At 43.9% G+C, this 19,010-nt stretch overlaps 2 protein-coding genes across 4 annotated transcripts in view; one reads left to right on the forward strand and one right to left on the reverse strand.

The window, feature by feature from the left end:
• The window catches only part of LOC147304460 (CMP-N-acetylneuraminate-beta-galactosamide-alpha-2,3-sialyltransferase 1-like), a 115,836-nt gene that overhangs the window by 36,324 nt on the left and 60,502 nt on the right, over window positions 1–19,010 (forward strand). Inside the window, exon 1 of one of the 3 annotated variants that reach the window (XM_086279194.1) lies at window positions 14,406–14,420. The exons of the other annotated variants lie outside the window; for them this stretch is intronic. The gene's annotated coding sequence lies outside the window, so the exon portion shown is untranslated. Of the gene's footprint in view, window positions 1–14,405; window positions 14,421–19,010 lie in introns of those variants that run through there. 3 annotated transcript variants of the gene reach the window in all.
• LOC147304461 (zinc finger BED domain-containing protein 5-like) lies at window positions 16,057–17,052 on the reverse strand. Its single transcript, XM_086279516.1, has one exon. It carries the CDS (start codon window positions 17,050–17,052, stop codon window positions 16,057–16,059), a length of 996 nt encoding a protein of 331 aa, XP_086135642.1.

The following is a 19,010-nucleotide window of genomic DNA, read 5'->3' on the forward strand; positions in this document are numbered from 1 at the left end:
CATCCCGCAGCGGTGCAAAAAGAAAACGAAAAGACGCCACAAACAGTCACAGGCGGCCCATCAACACAACAAGAGAGTTCGGGGGGCCTACCTCGAGCCCAACGGCGGCGACGTAGCAGCTCCGGCGGACGGCCCCGGGTCCGGCAGCAGCAGCAAAACAGTTCAGGGGGCCTGCCACGGGTCCGGTGGCGGCGGCGCTGCTCCTCCGGCGGCCTGCCACGGGTCCGGTGGCGGCGGAACGGTTCTGGTGGCCTGCCACGGGTCCGGTGGCGGCGGCGCTGCTCCTCCGGCGGCCTGCCATGGGTCCGGTGGCGGCGGAACGGTTCTGGTGGCCTGCCACGGGTCCGGTGGCGGCGGCGCTGCTCCGGTGAGCAACAGCGAGGCGTGGCACCAGGTCCATGACGTGCCGATCGCTGACGTGGACGCACCGGACGTGGACGGCGAGGAGGCCGCGCTAGACGTGGAGGTCCCTCCGGTCCGCTGACCTCCGGCCGAGCGGGACCCTCCTCGGCCGGCAGCGAGAGCTCCTCCTCGGCCGGCAGCGAGAGCTCCTCCTCGGCCGGCAGCGAGAGCTCCTCCTCCGGCTCGCTGAGCTCCTCAGCTGGCAGAGTGGGCTCCTCCGGCTCGCCGAGCTCCTGCTCAGGCATGCTGAGCTCCACAGCTGGCGGTGCGGGCTCCTCCGGCACTTAACATGTTTGTTGAACATCTTGCACATTCATGTTAACAAAAAACCAAAAACTCTGTAGACATTTATCCTCTCTCTCTGTCACTCTTGGGGAGGCACTTCAAGTCCTTGAAACGAGGAACCAAAACTATGTAAAACTCATGTTCTCAACGACATTAACAGGTCTGCAGTTTGTTGCAATTCACTTGCCAATTGTGTCAGTCAATATGTCCGAGGTAGACTCACTGAGCCTCCGATGCTCCGCGAGTGGTTTGTCGCAAGCTGTGTGACGCGTTAGCCAAAGTGCTAACAGCATGCCCGGCTAACGTATGCTTCGCGTCAATGGGATATTTTAAGCTGCAAGGGCCAATGTGCATTTATCATCTTCCATATTGAGTTGATTGGTTCAGCTGCCCGTCACTACCAGATCAACTGCCCGTTTGCAGATGTGCGAGGGTAACTCGCTGCCCGAAAACTGCCCGAAATGCATTGACAGAAACATTTTAGGGATTTTTAGTCATTCTGCACTCCAGATGCATTAATTGCGTTACAAAATTTTAATCGCGCTGACTGTAACGGTGGACTAATTTGCCTTAATGCGTTAATTTTGACAGCACTAATGCTGACATTTGTGAATTGAAACATGAAGTACAGTTTTGGTTGGTATGAGGTTAAAAGCAAAATCATTGTACAAATTAAAACTGTGCTTGGTGTTTGCCGTATAAAGCCGTATAACTAGGAATACATAGAAAAAGCTGATTGGGGTTAGATTAAACACTAAAAAGCTCTCTGAAAAAATATTCACAGAATAGAATAGAATAGCCTTTATTGTCATTGTACAGAGTACAACGAAATTGGAGTGCCACTCCCTTGGTGCAAGTTTCAATAATAAATATAAATGTAAAATATAAAAGGTACAAAAAAAAACAATCGTAAGTACTCAAACAATAGTATGTACAATATATACAGGATAGCAGCATTAATATAATGACAGTATGAATAGCAGCATAATATAATGACAGTGACGGTATGGAATAGGTTCAATTGTTTTTGTGCTTATTTACTACGGTGATAGCTCTGGGAAAGAAGCTATCCCTGAATCTGTTTGTCCTGGTTTTATGTGACCTGTACCGTCGGCCTGACGGTAATAGTTCAAACAGTTGGTTGCTGGGGTGAGAGTGGTCCTTGATGATATTGCCAGCTCTGCTGAGGTACCGAGAGTTTGCAGTGACCTCCAGGCTGGGCAGAGAGCAGCCAGTGATCTTCTGGGCTGTGTTGATGACCCTCTGCAGTACTTTCCTGTCTGCAGCTGAGCACCCTGCATACCATGTTGTTATGCCGTACGTTAGGATGCTCTCTATGGTGGCTCTGTAAAATGTCACCAGCAGCCTCTCCTCCAGGTTGTTCCTCCTGAGCACTCTCAGAAAGTGGAGACGCTGCTGGGCCTTTTTAACCACCGCTGTAGTATTTGCAGTCCAGGAGAGGTCATCAGATATCTGCACGCCCAGAAACCTCATGGAGTGTACCCTCTCCACACAGCTCCCGTGAATGTAAAGTGGGGCCGGGTCTGCTCTGCCCTTCCTGAAGTCCAAGATAAGTTCTTTAGTTTTCGTGGTGTTCAGTTGGAGGTTGTTAACTGAACACCACTCAGTCAGTCTGTTGACCTCATCTCTGTAGTCCGACTCATCCCCCCTTGAGATGAGTCCAACCACTGTGGTGTCATCCGCGAACTTTATGATGGTGTTTGAGAGATGGGTAGGGGAGCAGTCGGATGTGTAGAGCGTAAACAGGAGGGGACTCAAAACACATCCTTGTGGAGACCCGGTGCTGAGTGTGATGGTGCTGGACCGGTGGGGGCCGAGTCTGACAGACTGTGGTCTATTTGTCAGGAAGTCCTTGATCCAGAGGCAGATGGGGGTGGAGAGTCCCAGGTGAGACAGTTTCTGGACCAGGATCTCCGGGATGATATGATTGAATGCTGAGCTGAAGTCCAGAAAGAGCATTCTCACATAGCTTCCTCGGTGCTCCAGGTGACTCAGCGCAGTGTGGAGCGCTATGGTGATAGCGTCCTCGGTGGAACGATTTGTCCTGTAGGCAAATTGGTGGGGGTCCAGAGTGGGAGGCAGACCGGCCCTGATGTGCTGACAGACCAGTCTCTCAAAGCACTTCATCACTACAGGCATAAGTGCAACAGGCCTGTAGTCATTTGGGCTGGCCACAGCTGTCTTCTTGGCGATGGGGATGATGGTGGAGGTTTTGAGGCAGGGCGGGACGGTGTTTGATGACAAGGAAAGGTTGAAGATTTTAGTGAAGACTCCGGTCAGTTCGTCAGCACATGCTCTGAGAACCTTTCCATGTATTCCATCAGGACCTGCCGCCTTCCTGGGATTCACTGACCTTAGAACACACCTCACTTGGTGCTCCCTAAGTGTTAGTGTGCCAGTGCTGGGGGCGGGTGGAAGTGGTGTGGCAGCTGAGGGCTTGGTCGTCTCAAAGAAGAAACGGTTTAGATCCTCAGCCAGTGAGGCATCAGTCCTAGATGTTGCCTGGTTATTGCTTCTGTAGTTGGTAATGTGATTGATCCCCTGCCACATTTTTCTGGGGTCGTTGTCAGCAAAGTGATCTTCAATCCTCCTCCTATAGGCAGCCTTAGCTTTCCTGATGCCTCTACTCAGGTCTGCCCTGGCCGCCCTATACGCAGCCCTGTCCCCTGACTTGAAGGCAGTGTTGCGGCTTTTTAGGAGGGATTGCACTTCGCTATTCATCCAGGGTTTTTGATTTGGAAACACCCTGACCCTTTTGTTGACGGTGACATTGTCAACACAGTTCCTGATGTACGAGAGTACAGTGTCCGTGTACTCCTGGAGGTTGTGGCTGGAGAATAAATCCCATACAGTTGTTGAGAAGCAGTCCTGCAGTTGAGAAAGGGCTCCTTCAGGCCAGGTTTTTATTGTCTTTGTCTGGGGCTTTGTTTTTCTCAGCAGGGGGGTGTAGGTGGGGGTGAGGGACATGCAGAGGTGGTCAGATCCAGCCAGGTGGGGGAGGGGTGTCGCTCTGAAAGCATGCCTGATGTTTGAATAGACATGGTCCAAAGTGTGTTCTCCTCTCGTAGCAAAGTCCACAAACTGGACAAATTTAGGAAGCACAGTCTTTAGGCACGCTTTGTTAAAGTCGCCGGCGACAATAAAAACCCCATCGGGGTGGGCAAGCTGTTGTTTGTTTATGGTGTTGAGCAAGAGGCTGAGAGCCGTGCTAACGTTAGCATCCGGCGGTATATAAGCAGCTATCACAATAACTACTGTAAACTCCCTCGGGATGTAAAAAGGTCTGCATGAGACTGCCAGAACCTCCAAATCAGGAGAACAGTGTGTGTGAATGATCCTGCTGTTACAACACCACTCGTTATGCACGTAAACACATAGCCCCCCTCCTCTGCTTTTACCTGAGTTGCTGTTTCTGTCAGAAGTGGTTATTAGTGAGTGCATTAGTATTTACATTTTGGATGGATGAGAATCTTTGTTCCTGAACAGGGAGATGCTGTGAAAGCCTGAAATGTCACCAGTGAGACGTGTACTCGTCACAGTACTGGTATTGATCAGCATCACTATGAATTCTGTGTGGATATGCAGTGTTATGGTGCCTGAGCTAACTGAATCTGGATCTTTCAGTGGAGGGTGAGAGCCGAGCGCATACACCAAAAACAGCCTTAAAACAGACTGTTAATGAGCTTCATACTTATCTGCCTACCTGGGGTTAGGCTTTTAATAGCTTCAGGCAAGAAGAGTTAAGGCATAGTCATATTTCTAAAGAAAGTTTGTTTTGTGTGAACCTTCGCAGATTGCTTTAGGTTTCATTTGAGCTGTGGATCAGACACAGTAAGCTGGATATCAGACTCTAAATTTTCAGAATTCTGGTGAATTTGTATGAACTAATTTAGACCTTTTCTGCATCAGTTTGTGGCAGAAACGCACTGAGGCTCTCATGCATTTTGTATTACTTTCAAATAATCATTCTCATCTGTCCTTGTTAAATATTATCCCTACTGAGTCAACAGTCTCTTCTGTACTCATGTGGGTTTGCTTGGGTTTAGATGTGAAGGTCAGAATACTTTCGTTTTCTTTTGTCTGGGGAAGCAACCTGCTTAATGTGCATGTGGCAACTGTTCACACCACTTATACATTTATATATTGGAAACGTATCAACACCTTTTTTTGTTGTCACTCAGATCTGTTTCACTAGGATTTCTATTCATATTCAAACCATGGCAAACATGTCTGTGATCATTTTGGGTATTTCCAGGGTAATTACCAGTTAACAAAATAAACTGTATAGAGGCTACAGCGCATGGAAAGTCATTATTAAGTGCTAAACTCATAGTCTTTTCTTTTCTTTTTACCATTTTCTGTTAACCAACCACACACCTGTGCGTGGATCATTTTCACTGCAGGATCTCCTACCACACTTCCTGCTGTGCCACGGTAGTAAACATAAACATTGGTTCTTTAAAATTTGAACAAACAACCAATGCTTTGGTTCTCTGGAGAGGACACTTTGCTTTTCATGTTCTTCTTGACAGAAGAGGATTTCTTCCAAATGCAGGAGTGAATCTGGAACAAGATCAGAGACAGAGTGAAATCCTCAGTGGATCTGACTGGCACGCTGATAGAGAAATCATTTGATACAAAAACAAAAAACCCAACATTCTGTGGCATTGATGTAGTGACAGATCCACCATCCCACCTGATGCCTGAATAATGACTGTCAGAAATTAAACAAAGGGAGTGTCCTTGTGCCTAGCAGTTAAATAGGACCACTTTCATGATGAAACATGCTGCTGGAAACATGTTTCCTAGTTGTGTGCCAAATTTTTGACTCCACATGGCAAAATAGCTTACAGTGTTGAAGAATCCTCCAAGGACCTCAGTCCTCAGTAAACATGCTGCTGTGCCATCTGATCTCCTTTTGCGGCTTGTATTTTTGCATCTACATAAAGAGGGAAAAGGCATTCGGGTGTAAAACTGCTTTACAGTAAAACAGTCAACGATCAGAAAGACTAAACGTAAAGAATGTGCTGCATCATGGTGGACATTTTTATGTCTGCCAGAAATGCAAATGGACTGCTTTATTTCTTCCCACACCTTACCCTGGTGCTCATGATTAATGGGAGAGACGTCGCCTTTCGGATGGAGAACTTCCTCGACAAAACACATTAATACTGAGACCTGTTTTACATTCTCTTTCTGGCTGCATCTATCAGTGAAAGTGCAGGAAAATCATTTGTCTGCATGCAAAATGGCCTAATCAAAACTAGAGATAAAAACACCGAAACTGGAGGGGGGAAAAAAGCTGTAGTATCATGGGAACATGGATTGTGTGTTGCCAAATGAACTACACATTTCATTCTATTGGAGGCATTGTGCATTTTTGTTAATGATTAATGAGTGAGACTTCTCATTTTGGACACAGAATGTGCTTGACAACAGACATCAATAATCACAGCCTGCTTTACATTCTGTCCACCTCTCAGTTAACGTGCGTGGACGGGAGCGGACGACATTTGACTGCATGCAAAATTGGTCAGAGATTTTCATTTGAGAGTGAACATCAAACCTAATTTTCACAGGAGGCTGTAGCTGTGCCTGCCTCTACCTGAGTTTGTTTTTTACTACACAAAGAGCTCATCAAATCTGAAAATCATTAGCTGGCCGATACCGAGTTAGAGAGGGCAAATGGTTTGTACAAAATGTGCACCTGTACCTCGTGTGTTTTTTGGAATGGGGGGCTTCATTATCACATTCATGTTTTATTTTTTCTGTGTCATGACACTATAGCAGAGTAAAGAAAAAATATTTAAAGTGAACATCGACTTGTGTTTGTTGTGTTTGACAGCCAAACACATTGTTCCAAACACCAAAATGGCACAAAAGCCTCAATCAGGGAGTTAAACAGATTTCATGGGGCTCTGTTCTAGTGAAAGATTTACCTGTAGTGTACAACCAACTGCAATTTGCAAGCATGTGACAGCATATTAAAACATCAGAAGACGGCTTCTCTTTGGTATACAGTATTTGTCAAATTGGAATTACAGGACACAATAGACGCAACACTGAGTAAAAGACGTTGAGTAAAAAAACCCAACTGTGCCTAAATTTGTCCACTGTCCTCTTGCAGCCCATCCTTGGCTCTTTAGTTTTTCATTTACAATTTAACTGGGTGTGTACAGCAGCCCCAATGGACCTGTGTGGCAGCATTGACTTCACACGTTGAATCTTGACAGTTTTCTTGCTAGTGCCCCCCAAATTTTAATGCATTGTGACAGTTATATCTGGCAAAACGCCTTACATTGTTATTATAATAAAAACTCTTGTAGCTGTCAAAAAAGCAACAAGAACAAAACAAGCATACTCAGTGAAAGATCACCAAAGATTACCCTTTTTAAAAAATATTTTACAGTTTTATTTTGAAAGGGTACAGTGAAGAGGGACAGGAGAGAGAAAGGGGAAGACATTTGGCAAAGGGCCACGGGACAGATTCGAAGCCGGGCTAGCCACTCTCAGCCATGTGGCATATGGTCACCTGCTTATCCTCAACCCACAAATACGATCCTTGCGTTTACCTTGAGTTGTTTATTATATTGCTCTCTTTTTCTTTGCTTTTTTTCTCTTTTTTCTTTCTCAACAGGTGATCAAGGTGATTGATATTAGGGCTGCCACAAACGATTATTTTGATAGTCGACTAGTCACCGATTATTTTTGCGATTAGTCGACTAATCAGATCATCATCCACTGGACATAAAACGTACAGCTTTAATCTCAGCCAAACCGATTTACTCAGGAACAAATAAAATACTAAAAAAAGCCAAACAATAACATTTTTAAGTTATCTAAGTGACTTATTTATCATGTTTAACCTGAGTAGCGAAAGACATCTTCTGTTTCAGTCCGTTATTACACTCTTAAATCCTACTTATTCCTGCATCTTTTGGGATCTTACAAAGCTTCAAACGACGCGTCGACTATTAAATCAGTCGTCGACGATTTTGATAGTCGGCGTAATCGTGACTAATCGACTAACCATGGCAGCCCTAATTGATATATGTATTTTTTGTCTGTTTATTTTGTTGGTTTTTGCCCTTTATCACCGTCCCTCTTCCCTCTCTTTTTCTTTCCCTCTTTCTTTCTCCCTTTCCTTTTCCCCAGTCAAGTCTGCCCCGTGTTCAGCAAATGAAAATAAAATAAACAATAAAAGCAAAGGTGAATCAAATAGACCATTACGGCAAGGCTAGGATGGTCCATTTGATAAAGTAAATCCGTTGGGCATCTTTCTTTGCCTTTAGACAACAATTCTGATGGCAAAAGAACCAAACGGGACAGGCAAAAAAAAAAAAGAGAGAGAGAAAGTAAGAGTTTAAATCACCATTTGAACACGCAGGCGATCAGAATAGCATTTGCCAAGAGCAATCTAAGCCTAAAAGTTGTGCAGCACTACACAAAGGCATGGTCTTAACAAGGGGCTCTGATCCTTTTGTGTTTTTTTTTTCCATTTTGCAGCAAAACCTTTCTCATTTTGAATGATAAAAATCTTCAGTAGAAGTGCCAGTAAAATAACGCACACAAAAATAGCTTTTAAAAGTTGCTGCACTTGCTGAGGTAGCAAAGTTTATTTGACAAATGAAAAACAAGAAAAGATCCAATAGAAATAAAATCATGACATAAACCGAAGCATGTATCATGGCAAAACTTTTAGTAGTGACAAGAACGCAACACATTTCCCCCCTGTTTCATTACAGCCAGCATGACTTTTAAACAAATGTATTTAAATAGGAAATACAAGACTCATCTGGGATGTAAAATCACCATGGCAACTAAGAAAACCGAGGTTTGAAAAAAAACCTGAACTAACTAAATGAATGAAAGCGGTGTAAAAGTAATAAGAAGATCAGGTTCCATGCTGGAGTCCAAATGTCTCTGAGCTCAGGGTGAAAGTATAATCGCTGTATCCATGAGCCTTTCTTTTATTCATCTGAAATTTTCTTGGCTGGTTTTCAACTATGATATAAAGATTATTAAGCGTTGACCCTTTATAGAAGTCTGTTTCCTTGATTCTTCATATCAGTCAATGAATTTAACCTTTAAACCCTTGCTGACACAGTCTTTAACCTTATATTCAAAAATGAATTCAAACGCATCCTGGCCTGCTGGGTCGCTCTTTGCAAACTTATTCTCTACATGAAAACATTCAGAACTGACAAAAGCTTATTTTCAATTCAGGTAGAGAAGCCAAGTATTCAAAGGTACCACACTTGGAGAGGGGGTGGTTTAGAGAAATTGCACAAGACATCTTTTATTTGATTGACTAGTACAGCCATAAAAAAAAGTACAGAGTTTTAAATATTTCACTGTGTAAACATCATATATCGCTAGAAGCTTGCACAACGTGGCACAGAATATATGTGATACTGTCAGAGTGAGGTAGTTGGAACCAAGCTGGAGGGAAAGGAACGGGGGTGGGGGGGGGTATGTTAAGGCATTTAAAATGGTAAGCCTGAGCTGAGGGAATTGCTTGGAAACATGGTGTGAAGATTCATCTCAAAGTGCACTGCTCTCTGTTTGTACTTGGTGACATCAGCCTGAAGTGAATAAGGCAGCCTCACAGGGAGTTAACACACCAGAGAAAGTTTATTGCTTCAGGCAACTGCAGGTACATGGAGGGCTGTGAAGGATGTGACGAATGAAAGTCTGCAGTAATCAGTGGAAATGCAATGAGAGGGTGAAAGTGAGTGGATAATGTAATTTTGCAGCAATAAAATTAGATATATAATCAGCTGCTGACTCAAGGCAAATGAGTAAAGGTTTATTACGGCTGTGTTAATAAAAGTAAACCTGATTTCAGCAAGGGCGTTAAAGAAGAAAGCAGGCGGGGATGTAATGTCATTTCCCAAAACAAGATCAATGCCTTCAATTGGCAGCTGATCTCGAACCCCCACCCGCACAGCGCCCGATACGAAGGACGAGGTCAAAGTAACCGTAAAAGACTCACCTTGATACCCCACACCAGCAAATCAGAACCACAGTACGACTGCTGAGAGAAAGGCACGACTCCATGCCACGCCACCGAATGCTTCGCCCCTGTATCCCTCAAGATGGTGATCGGAACCCGGTCCCCCGCATCACCAGACAACGATAAAAACCCCGTCGAAACAAACGGTCGAAACACCTCATCTATCCCCCGCGGAACGACGCCAACCGGCATTAAGCTAGGGCGGGTTACCGCGGAGCAAGACTGCACGGCCCCCCCCCGAAATGTCGGCCCGCGCCCCCTCCCTCGCCCTCAGCACGGGACAAGAAGCAACGAGATGACCGAGCTCATGACAAAAAAAACATCGGCGGTCCCCAGCGGCCACCGTAGGGCTACGCCGCGAGAGCGGGGGAGAACGCCCCCCCCCCACCTCCGGCAAAACTCTAGAACCCTGACGTAACGGAGGGGAAAAACCCCTCTTGTGCATCAAAGCAAACTCATCTGCCAGAACCGCCGCTTTCGCGAGGGAAACGACCTTCTGCTCGTTCAAATAAACAACCACCCGCTCCGGCAGACACCCCTTGAAATCCTCCAATAACATCAACTCCTTCAACTGTGCAAACTCCTTAACCTCACTAGCCTGGCACCACCGATCAAAGAGCAAACCCTTCTCGCGCGCAAACTCCACATAAGTCCGATCCCCCCCCCCTCACACACTGCCGAAACTTCTGACGGTACGCTTCAGGCACCAACTCAAAAGCACGCAATACGGCAGCCTTAACCACACCATAATCTAAGCTCTCAGATGCTGACAGGCTAGCCCACACCTCCTGAGCCCTATCCACCAGCCGACACTGCAACAGCAAAACCCAGACCTCCTCCGGCCACTTTAACGCGGCAGCCACACGCTCAAAAGCAGGAAAAAACGACTCCACCTCTGATTCACAAAAGGGCGGCACCAATTTAATGTGCCTCCCAACATCAAAATCCTGACGGAGAGCCAGGGCAGGACCAGGCGCCGGCGGCGCAGGGAGCACAGAGGGCGCAGGCGTGGGCGGCGTAGAGTCAGGGGCACGCGGTGGAGGTCCGCGCTCCAACTCCAACGCCCTCACCCTCAAATGCATCGCTTCTACCTCCAACCGGTGACTACTCAACTCCACCTCCTTAATGCGGAGCAACAACTGGAGCTCCTCCGCCGACGACCCCACCACCGGAGCAGGAGGAGCCACAGAGGGGGCGGCCACAGGAGGAACAGACAACGGAGCCAACGGCTCCATAGCCGCCCCGCCCGTCCCACCAACAAGCGGCACGCCCGACAGCAAACCCCGCTCGCTCAAAGCCACCGTGACAAGCTGTCGCAAATCATCCTTTTTCACCCCCGCCGGCGCTCGCACATCAAAACGGCCCGCAATAAGCAGCAAATCCTCCCTCCGACACCGACTCAACTGCTGCAAGGAAGGCGCCTCGGCAAACTTATCCACATCAAACTCCATCCGCGGCCACCCACACAAACAACCCCCAAAAACACAAAAAAACCCCCACACACCCACACGAACCCCACTACACACAAACGACCCCGAAATCCCTCAAACGGACGAGCCCCCATTTATGTTACACACCGGCCCGAAGCCGGGGTGCAACACAACAAAAAGATAAACCCGATACATAATAACGACAAAAAAAAAATCACACCACGGCAGAATGACGAGAGTTGGTTAATTTATTTACTGAACAGGTAGCAAGCTTCAGGGTGGGCGATGCCAAAACAACAAACAAAACACACTAGAAAGAAAAACAGAGCTAACTTACCTCCCACGATCCCAAAACAAAATACAATTCTCTAACCTGTCTCCCTACCCGAAACAGGAGAAAAGAGGGGAATAAAAGAAAACAGCTTCCCACCCCTACAGCTACCAAGCCCAGGTACAACCCCTTTTTCAGCATTAATATTGCAGCCCCGTGCAGTCACACACCACGACGGTCCCCAGACACACAGCTCACGGGAAACCAGGAAGTCTCCTCGCCGACCCAGTCCAACCCCTTTTGTAGCTGGCCTCTTTCCTTCCTCCACCAATGGGTGGCCTCCACCTGGAAACAAGCAACACTGAATACAAATACAAACAATAACAACACCGTACCGCAAATAATGACCCTGGGTCATAACAGTAAATGGAAAGAATCTGTGCTGCTTTGTAGCAGTGAAGCACGTCACAGTCATTTACACAAGTCTGCGAGAGATCAAGGGCACGGAGAGCATTTCTTTCCACGCGTGCAGCTGTGCAGTAGTGAGATGCTTTATTTGTTTAAAATCTACACATTCTAGTTACTGTGAGAGAGTGTGACAAACCCAGTGACCTTCAGTCAAATGAAGCGACATGCCCAGAGGTGGAGTGTGATGTAAAGTTTGATACTTTTTTCAAAAGAGCAGTGGAGGTGTGTGTGTATGTGGTGGTGGTGGTATATAATCTACCATTCTTAAAACAGCTATTTTTTCATCTATAATATGTAGGCATTAACGTTATGAAACTTGTAGACCTCAGGCTTAAATAACATCCAAGTTTTCATATTGTGTTATTATTTTCGACAGATCCCATGACTTTCTGACTTTACTACACTGCCGTTGGCTCTGGACGTAAACCTAGTGATTCCTCCTGAAAACAGTGGAACACATAAAAGGAATGGTTTCAGGAAAATACGCTTTCTGTGAGAAATTTGCATTTGACAATCAATCTTACTCTCATAGCTTCATTAAATAAAAAGCCAGCAGTCAGTTAACTTAACCTGGCACAGATTGGAAAAAAAAAAGTTTCATGTTGTGCTTTGCTGGATTATTTCTGGCTCTGAGCAGTTGTCAGACCGCCAGAAGAGACTCTATTAGTACTAGAAGTAATGTTTTACTTCTCTCTACCCTTCTCTTAATCCCTGACAAACCTGTATGTTGGCATTGAAAGGTTTTAGAGCTGTCTAAAACTGATAGATTTAGGCAGATAAGTCTGATGACTGGTTAGGGTTAGGTTCAAATAACTCCCCAAAATTGGTTTGGGTAGACACCTCAGAATAAAATGTAATGTAAAACACACCTCTGGGCAGCATTAGCTTTTAGGGAAATACTATTGTATATATTTTTACTTCTTTGTTCTTTCGAAATGCACTTTAAGTAGTTTGCAGTCCAGTAAAAACAAGTGCAAAGTGCAGGCTTTCCTTATTTTCTTATTTGCTTACTTCCTGAAACCAATTTTCATATGCTTGAGATCATTTGGAGTAAAATTATTTTTTATTTATTTAGTATATGTGTAGCATTCATTTCATTGTTTAGTAAAGTTTGTTTTATGATCAATTTGACATTGATTGAGAGGTTAAAGATCAAGTGTGACTTGATGTTTTTAATCTTTATACAGTACTTTCTATATGTTGACAATACACACCACGCTTGTATAAAGTTGCTGCTTTTTGACCAATTAATCATGAAGTTGACCTTGAAAACTTTATTATAAACTTTAATGGCTTGTTAACATGACCCAAATCTACAGCCTAACGTTTTCTTAGAATTCATTTAAAGCGTTTCAAGCTAATGTGAAAGACAGAATGACACGCACACAAGCAAAATAACCTCCTTGGCGAGAGGTGACAATTTGAATAACAAGTGAAGAAAACCAAAGTGGGTGCTAAAGAAAACGGACATATTTTTATTTTGTACTTCTTTTTTGTATGAATAAAATAAAGATGATGTAAAGTGTTTAGGATTAAACTTTAAGGCTACCTGTTTGACTTTTTCCAGTGTATGTGTTAAGCTAACATGCTGATATTGACTAAAAATAAAGTGTAACATCAGTCTTCAGTTCAGTATTAATTTGCCAAACAATGAAAAAGGATATGTCTTAAAACTTTCATGCTTTGAAGTTTTCAAAAAAAAAGTATTAGTAAATTCCAGCTGGCAAATTTTCACCAGTTATTTAGCTTCAGTTATCTACCAACTGATCCCATGCTCCATTCACATGTGTGAACTGACCTCAAAAACATTTCTCAGCTTATTCAAATCACCTCAGAAGACTTTGCCCTCAATGTTCAATCCCTCAGTGACCCTGGAATCCTCTTTATCTGCTAGAGCAAGAAACATAACCATAACCCCCCTTTTATTAAAATAGAGCACTGAGCTGAAAGTCAATAACTGTGAAAATGAAATACTCTCCATCAAAGGCAGAGACCAGAACATGAAGACTCATAGATGTGATGCCATCAAATGTAAAATCTGGAGCTGTTTCATTTTTTTATTCACTGAGAGGTATTATTAGTTATGAAGCAGAAATTTCACAGAAAATCCCTCTGGATTTCTTCTTGGTTGCTTTAAACAGCTTTTCTTATTCATCCTGTCTGGTGCACTTTGGGATATTGAATGCTGATGATAAAAGAGGTTTTCTTACACTTAGGTTTGTTATAATGTTGTTTTATTAAATAATTGAGCTGGTAGGCTCCTATATTTGTACAATAAGTGTTTATAAAGCCCTTTTCAGACATGGACTATGTATCATCACTGGCTGTACGTGTTGTTGAGAGTAAAGGCATTTTGCCATTCAGATGGGTTTCACGTTATAAATGCTCTTCTTTTGACCATGTAGAGATCGGCTGCGGCCCTGCATGAAGAAATGCTGCCCCATCATTCATTTGGAACAGAAGGCATTCTGGGTACACAGTGGGAGTCTAGCGTTGGTCAGCAAAAAAGTTTCCCTACTATCCTTTGGTAAGGTGCTGTGGTTCTAAAGTGAAAGCTCTATGTGTGCTAATTCCAAAAATACATGATATAATGTAACAGTGGATGCAGAAAGAAAATTGATGAGTATTGTTATGTTATTAATTTATACAACCATCAAATTGTGAGATATGCTACTTGTCTGAATTTTCTAGCTTTGTTAGCTAGTATGACAGATAAAATACCTCCAAAAGATTAACTCGTGCATTGAGCTGGTTTATTTCAATGGCCTTATAAAATAGCTTATCAGTTGTATAGTAGGGGAATTTCAGTGTAGCATCATTTTAATCATATTTAATGGAGATATTTGATTTAATGTTACAGGTAGTCAAAGAAAATGTGGTTCGGTAGCTTGGCACAGATTTGCATATATATGTGACGCACTACTGCAGTTTAAGAATGCAGCTTGCTAACCAAGTTTGCTAGCATGAGCTGATAAGCTAGAATTCTACTCTCTGGAGAGCTAAACCAACACTGGTCATTTCTGGCTTCAAAATAGCAAGAAGAATGCTGCCAAAATGCCAACACCAAGGCTTTAAAATCCACAAAACAGTACGCCTGTCTTTTATATACAGCCTGTGATGTGGACACATCTTCCCTGCTTCAGTGTTGCCACATTGGGCTTTTCCACATGATACTGGGCTATCTTAGCTTAACTAAGCAGGTAAAGAATGTGTTATAAAATGAGCCACTCTTGTACTCCTATGTGTTTCTAAGCTACTAAAAGTCTGACAGTATTTCAAATCGAAAGGGACAAGTGGCCGACTTGTAAGGAGAGCTAGAGAGAGGACTGTGAGGCAAAGGGTGTACGCCAACGTTCTATAAACAAAGGGTAGTTACTGGAGCCTGGTCCACTAATCATGATGATCAACAGTTGCAGCAGTGGCGGTGACACACTGCCCCACCCACACATAACCTAGAGCAGTGCTTCCCAAACTTTTTCCAGCCACGTACCCCTTGAGACATGTCACCCTCAGCCGCATACCCCCTACTACGAACGACTCTTAATTAGTGTCTATAAATACATTGCAATATCGCATGCATAAAGATAAATACTGCACAGTCGATTATTTCTCACCACCAAATGAATTTATCAATATTTTTTAGTAATGACAGAGTTTTAATAACAAACTTTACTACTTAATACTAGCAGTGTATCAAAGGATTTATTAGAATTCACTTTTTTGTCGAGAGCATAAAGGCCATGAACTTTCATTAAACAGAACTTTATTTAATGTGATGGATGTGCTTGAGCAGAGGCACACAGCTCTTCAATGTTTGGCTCAATTTGGGAAAGGCTGAGTCTTAAATCGTTTTCCACACAAAGTCTTGCTCTGTATTTTGTTTTCATGTTTGTTAAAGCAGAAAATCCCTTTTCGCATAAGTATGTGGTGGCGAAAGGCATCAGAGTCTTGACAGCGCGCTTAGCCAGCGCGGGCTGTTCAGTGCGCAGCCCTATCCAGAAATCCGCCAGGTTCTTTTGAGCGTGTTCAACTTTTAGAGATCCATCTGTGGCGATTTCAATTAGGCTCTCCTGGTCAGACGGTGATAACGAAGTAGGCACGGCGGTGAACGGGTGACGTATCCAATCATTTGAGCCGTCCGTCTCTGGGAAGTATCGGCGTAACTACACCGCCAGCTCCTCAAGGTGCACGTTACATTCGCGCTTTACACTTTTAGATAGTGTGAGATCATTAGAGCACAGAAAATCATGCAGCACAGGAAAGACTTCAGTGTTGTTTGTATCCAAGCAGTTCTTCCAAAGGTTTAACTTCTTTATCATGGCCTCAACTTTATCTTGAACATTGAATATAGTTGCAGAAACGCCTTGTAATCCGAGATTGAGCTCGTTCAGACGAGAAAATATATCACACAGATAAGCCAGGCAGGTAAGGTACTCTTCATCATGCAAATGTTCAGACAGCTCAAAGGGATGGTTACTGAAGAAAACTTTAAGTTCATCCCTCAACTCAAAGAAACGGGTCAGCACTTTCCCTCTAGATAGCCAGCGAACCTCTGTGTGGAGTAATAATGTCTCATGCTCGCTGCCCATCTCATTGCACAACGCAGCAAATAAGCGGGAGTTCAGCGGCCTGGCTTTCACAAAGTTAACCATTTTTACACTCGTGTCCAAAACATGTTTCAAACGGACAGGTATTCCCTTTGCAGCAAGAGCCTCTCGGTGGATGCTGCAGTGTACCCAGGAGGCATCTGGCGCGACTGCTTGCACACGCGAAACCACACCTCCGTGTCTCCCAGTCATGGCCCGTGCGCCATCAGTACAGATGCCAACACATCTGTCCCACACGAGTCCATGTGTGTTCATGAATGTGTCCAGCTTTTGAAAAATATCTGCGGCAGTTGTCCTTTGTTCCAGCGGTTTACAGAACAGCATGTCCTCCTTGATGGTTCCTTCATGAATGTAGCGCACATATACGAGAAGATGCGCCAGGCCAGCCACATCCGTGGACTCATCTAGCTGTATTGCATAACATTCACTGTGGCGTATGCGCAGAAGTAGCTGCTGTAAAACATTTTCTGACATTGCATTGATGCGCCGTAAGACAGTATTGTTTGATGATGGAATGGACTGTATCGTCTTTTTTGCCTTTTCCCCCAACATTGTCCCTACCATATCTAAAGCAGCAGGGAGAATGAGGTCCTCCACAATAGTGTGGGGTTTGTTGTTTTTAGCCACTCTGTAACTGACCATGTAAGATGCTTGTAGTCTGTTTTTATTCATAAGATCTGGCACCTGAATGCAGGTTTTACTTGTTGAAAGTGCTTTTAGCTGTCGCTCAAAATATTCCCTTGGTTTATTTTTCAAATGGGGATGATTTGTCTCTAAATGTCTGCGCAAAAGTGAAGGTTTCATTGAGTTCTGAGACAATACTTTTGCACAAATAACACACTGTGGCCGGGGAAATCCACCAATATTTATACACGTAAACCCCAGCGAAATATAATTGTCATCATATTTGCGCTTCTTTGATGAGGTTGTGTTACAGTCCGTGCTGTCATGCTTTCTCCCACTTTGACGCTCCGCATCAGACACTTCATCACTTTCCACATGGCTGGCTCCAGCTATGCTAGCCACTTGGCTAGTAACCACAGATACATCCCTGCTAGCACTGCTAGTATCCAAATCTGACGAACACATTGTTGTTGAACAATCACCTGTGCGGTCACTGGAAAATGCATCTTCAGATATGAGCTTATTGGTTGTTGTGGCCGGTGTCTCTGTGGTAGGGCCTTTTTTTCTTGTTAACCACTTGTCCATTTTCGCGCTGCACTGAATGCTTGGAGGCAACTTCAACTGTTAGGTGTCAGTCATTTGGGCAAATCACGCCCATGTATTTTGTCAGAGCTATTTTTTTGCTGAACACCAGAGGGTGGTATATAGTCATGTATTTGACAGGCAAAAAAAACTGCATTAGCGCAAATTTCGGCTTTTAAAACTTTTGATCCCCACTCCAACCCCAACCCACGTGTACCCCCTACAGCCACTTGCGTACCCCCGAGGGTACGCGTACGGTAGTTTGGGAACTACTGACCTAGAGTAATGACTGGTAAATAAGAAAAACTGATTCTTGAAACAGAAGGTGCAACAAAAAGAAACCAACTAAACCACAGAGGAAGGCGTTGAAATGTGACGCTCACTATTGTCTAAATTAATCACTTCATATTTAAGTTAAAACAACTGATATTTTTAATATTGAAGCATTACTAGAATCAGGTGGGTTTGGGTTTGACTTTTAGTTTGCAGTCAGGCTGGGACTTGGATATCACTATATTTTTTTTAAAGTTGGGGTAACATTGATGAATGATTACTGATATCGTTAATGATCACTGGTTTCACTAGTTAGCAGTTCCTGGTTTCAAAGAACCGCTATGCCTTTTGCTATAAAATCCAGAAATCAGTGGGTGATGATAGATCTAACAGGAACTGTAAGGAGTTAATTTGTATTTGATCAGCATGGCAGCTTACCAGACACATCGCTGTGATGCTATAGCTTTGGGACATGGAGGGGAAAGAATACCTTTGTTTATACAAAAATATTCTACAACAAGTGGTAAGGTTGAAGATTTTTAGGTTATTAAATTTAGGTTACACATGTTAGTCTCCTTGTGACAGCATTTTACAGCATTATGTCACCTCTTGGCTAACTAAAAGCTGACAATGTGATGCAATATTGATCCAGGACCAACATGATGCAGGAACGACACCAACAGAGGGATATCAGATCGTGTGCAATCAAACACACATTATTTTATGTTGTGAAAAATGATGGCTGGATGGATGTTTTGTTGACTAGACAATGTTGCTGTAAATTAGGATTACTTATTTAAATTTGACACAATCAGGCATTTAGTTTTATAAAGTGTCCCATGAATGAAGACTTTTCTTGTTCTGCAACACAAGGGGGGAGATTTTTCCATCCTACATGAAAAGATTACCCATTCACTCAGTCTGGCAGTGTGCCACATTGCAAGTATATTATTATTTTTATGTAAAAATGACATTGAAACAGTGGTTGCAGCACTTCTGAGAGTTAACTCCAACTAAGAGGCTTGGTTTAA

Source organism: Aulonocara sp. 'chitande type north' Nkhata Bay, linkage group LG22 (genome assembly GCF_057382095.1).
Source record: "Aulonocara sp. 'chitande type north' Nkhata Bay isolate Kocher_YH1m ecotype deep benthic linkage group LG22, A_spYH_male_GT1.1, whole genome shotgun sequence".
In the NCBI taxonomy this organism is placed as follows: domain Eukaryota; kingdom Metazoa; phylum Chordata; class Actinopteri; order Cichliformes; family Cichlidae; genus Aulonocara; species Aulonocara sp. 'chitande type north' Nkhata Bay.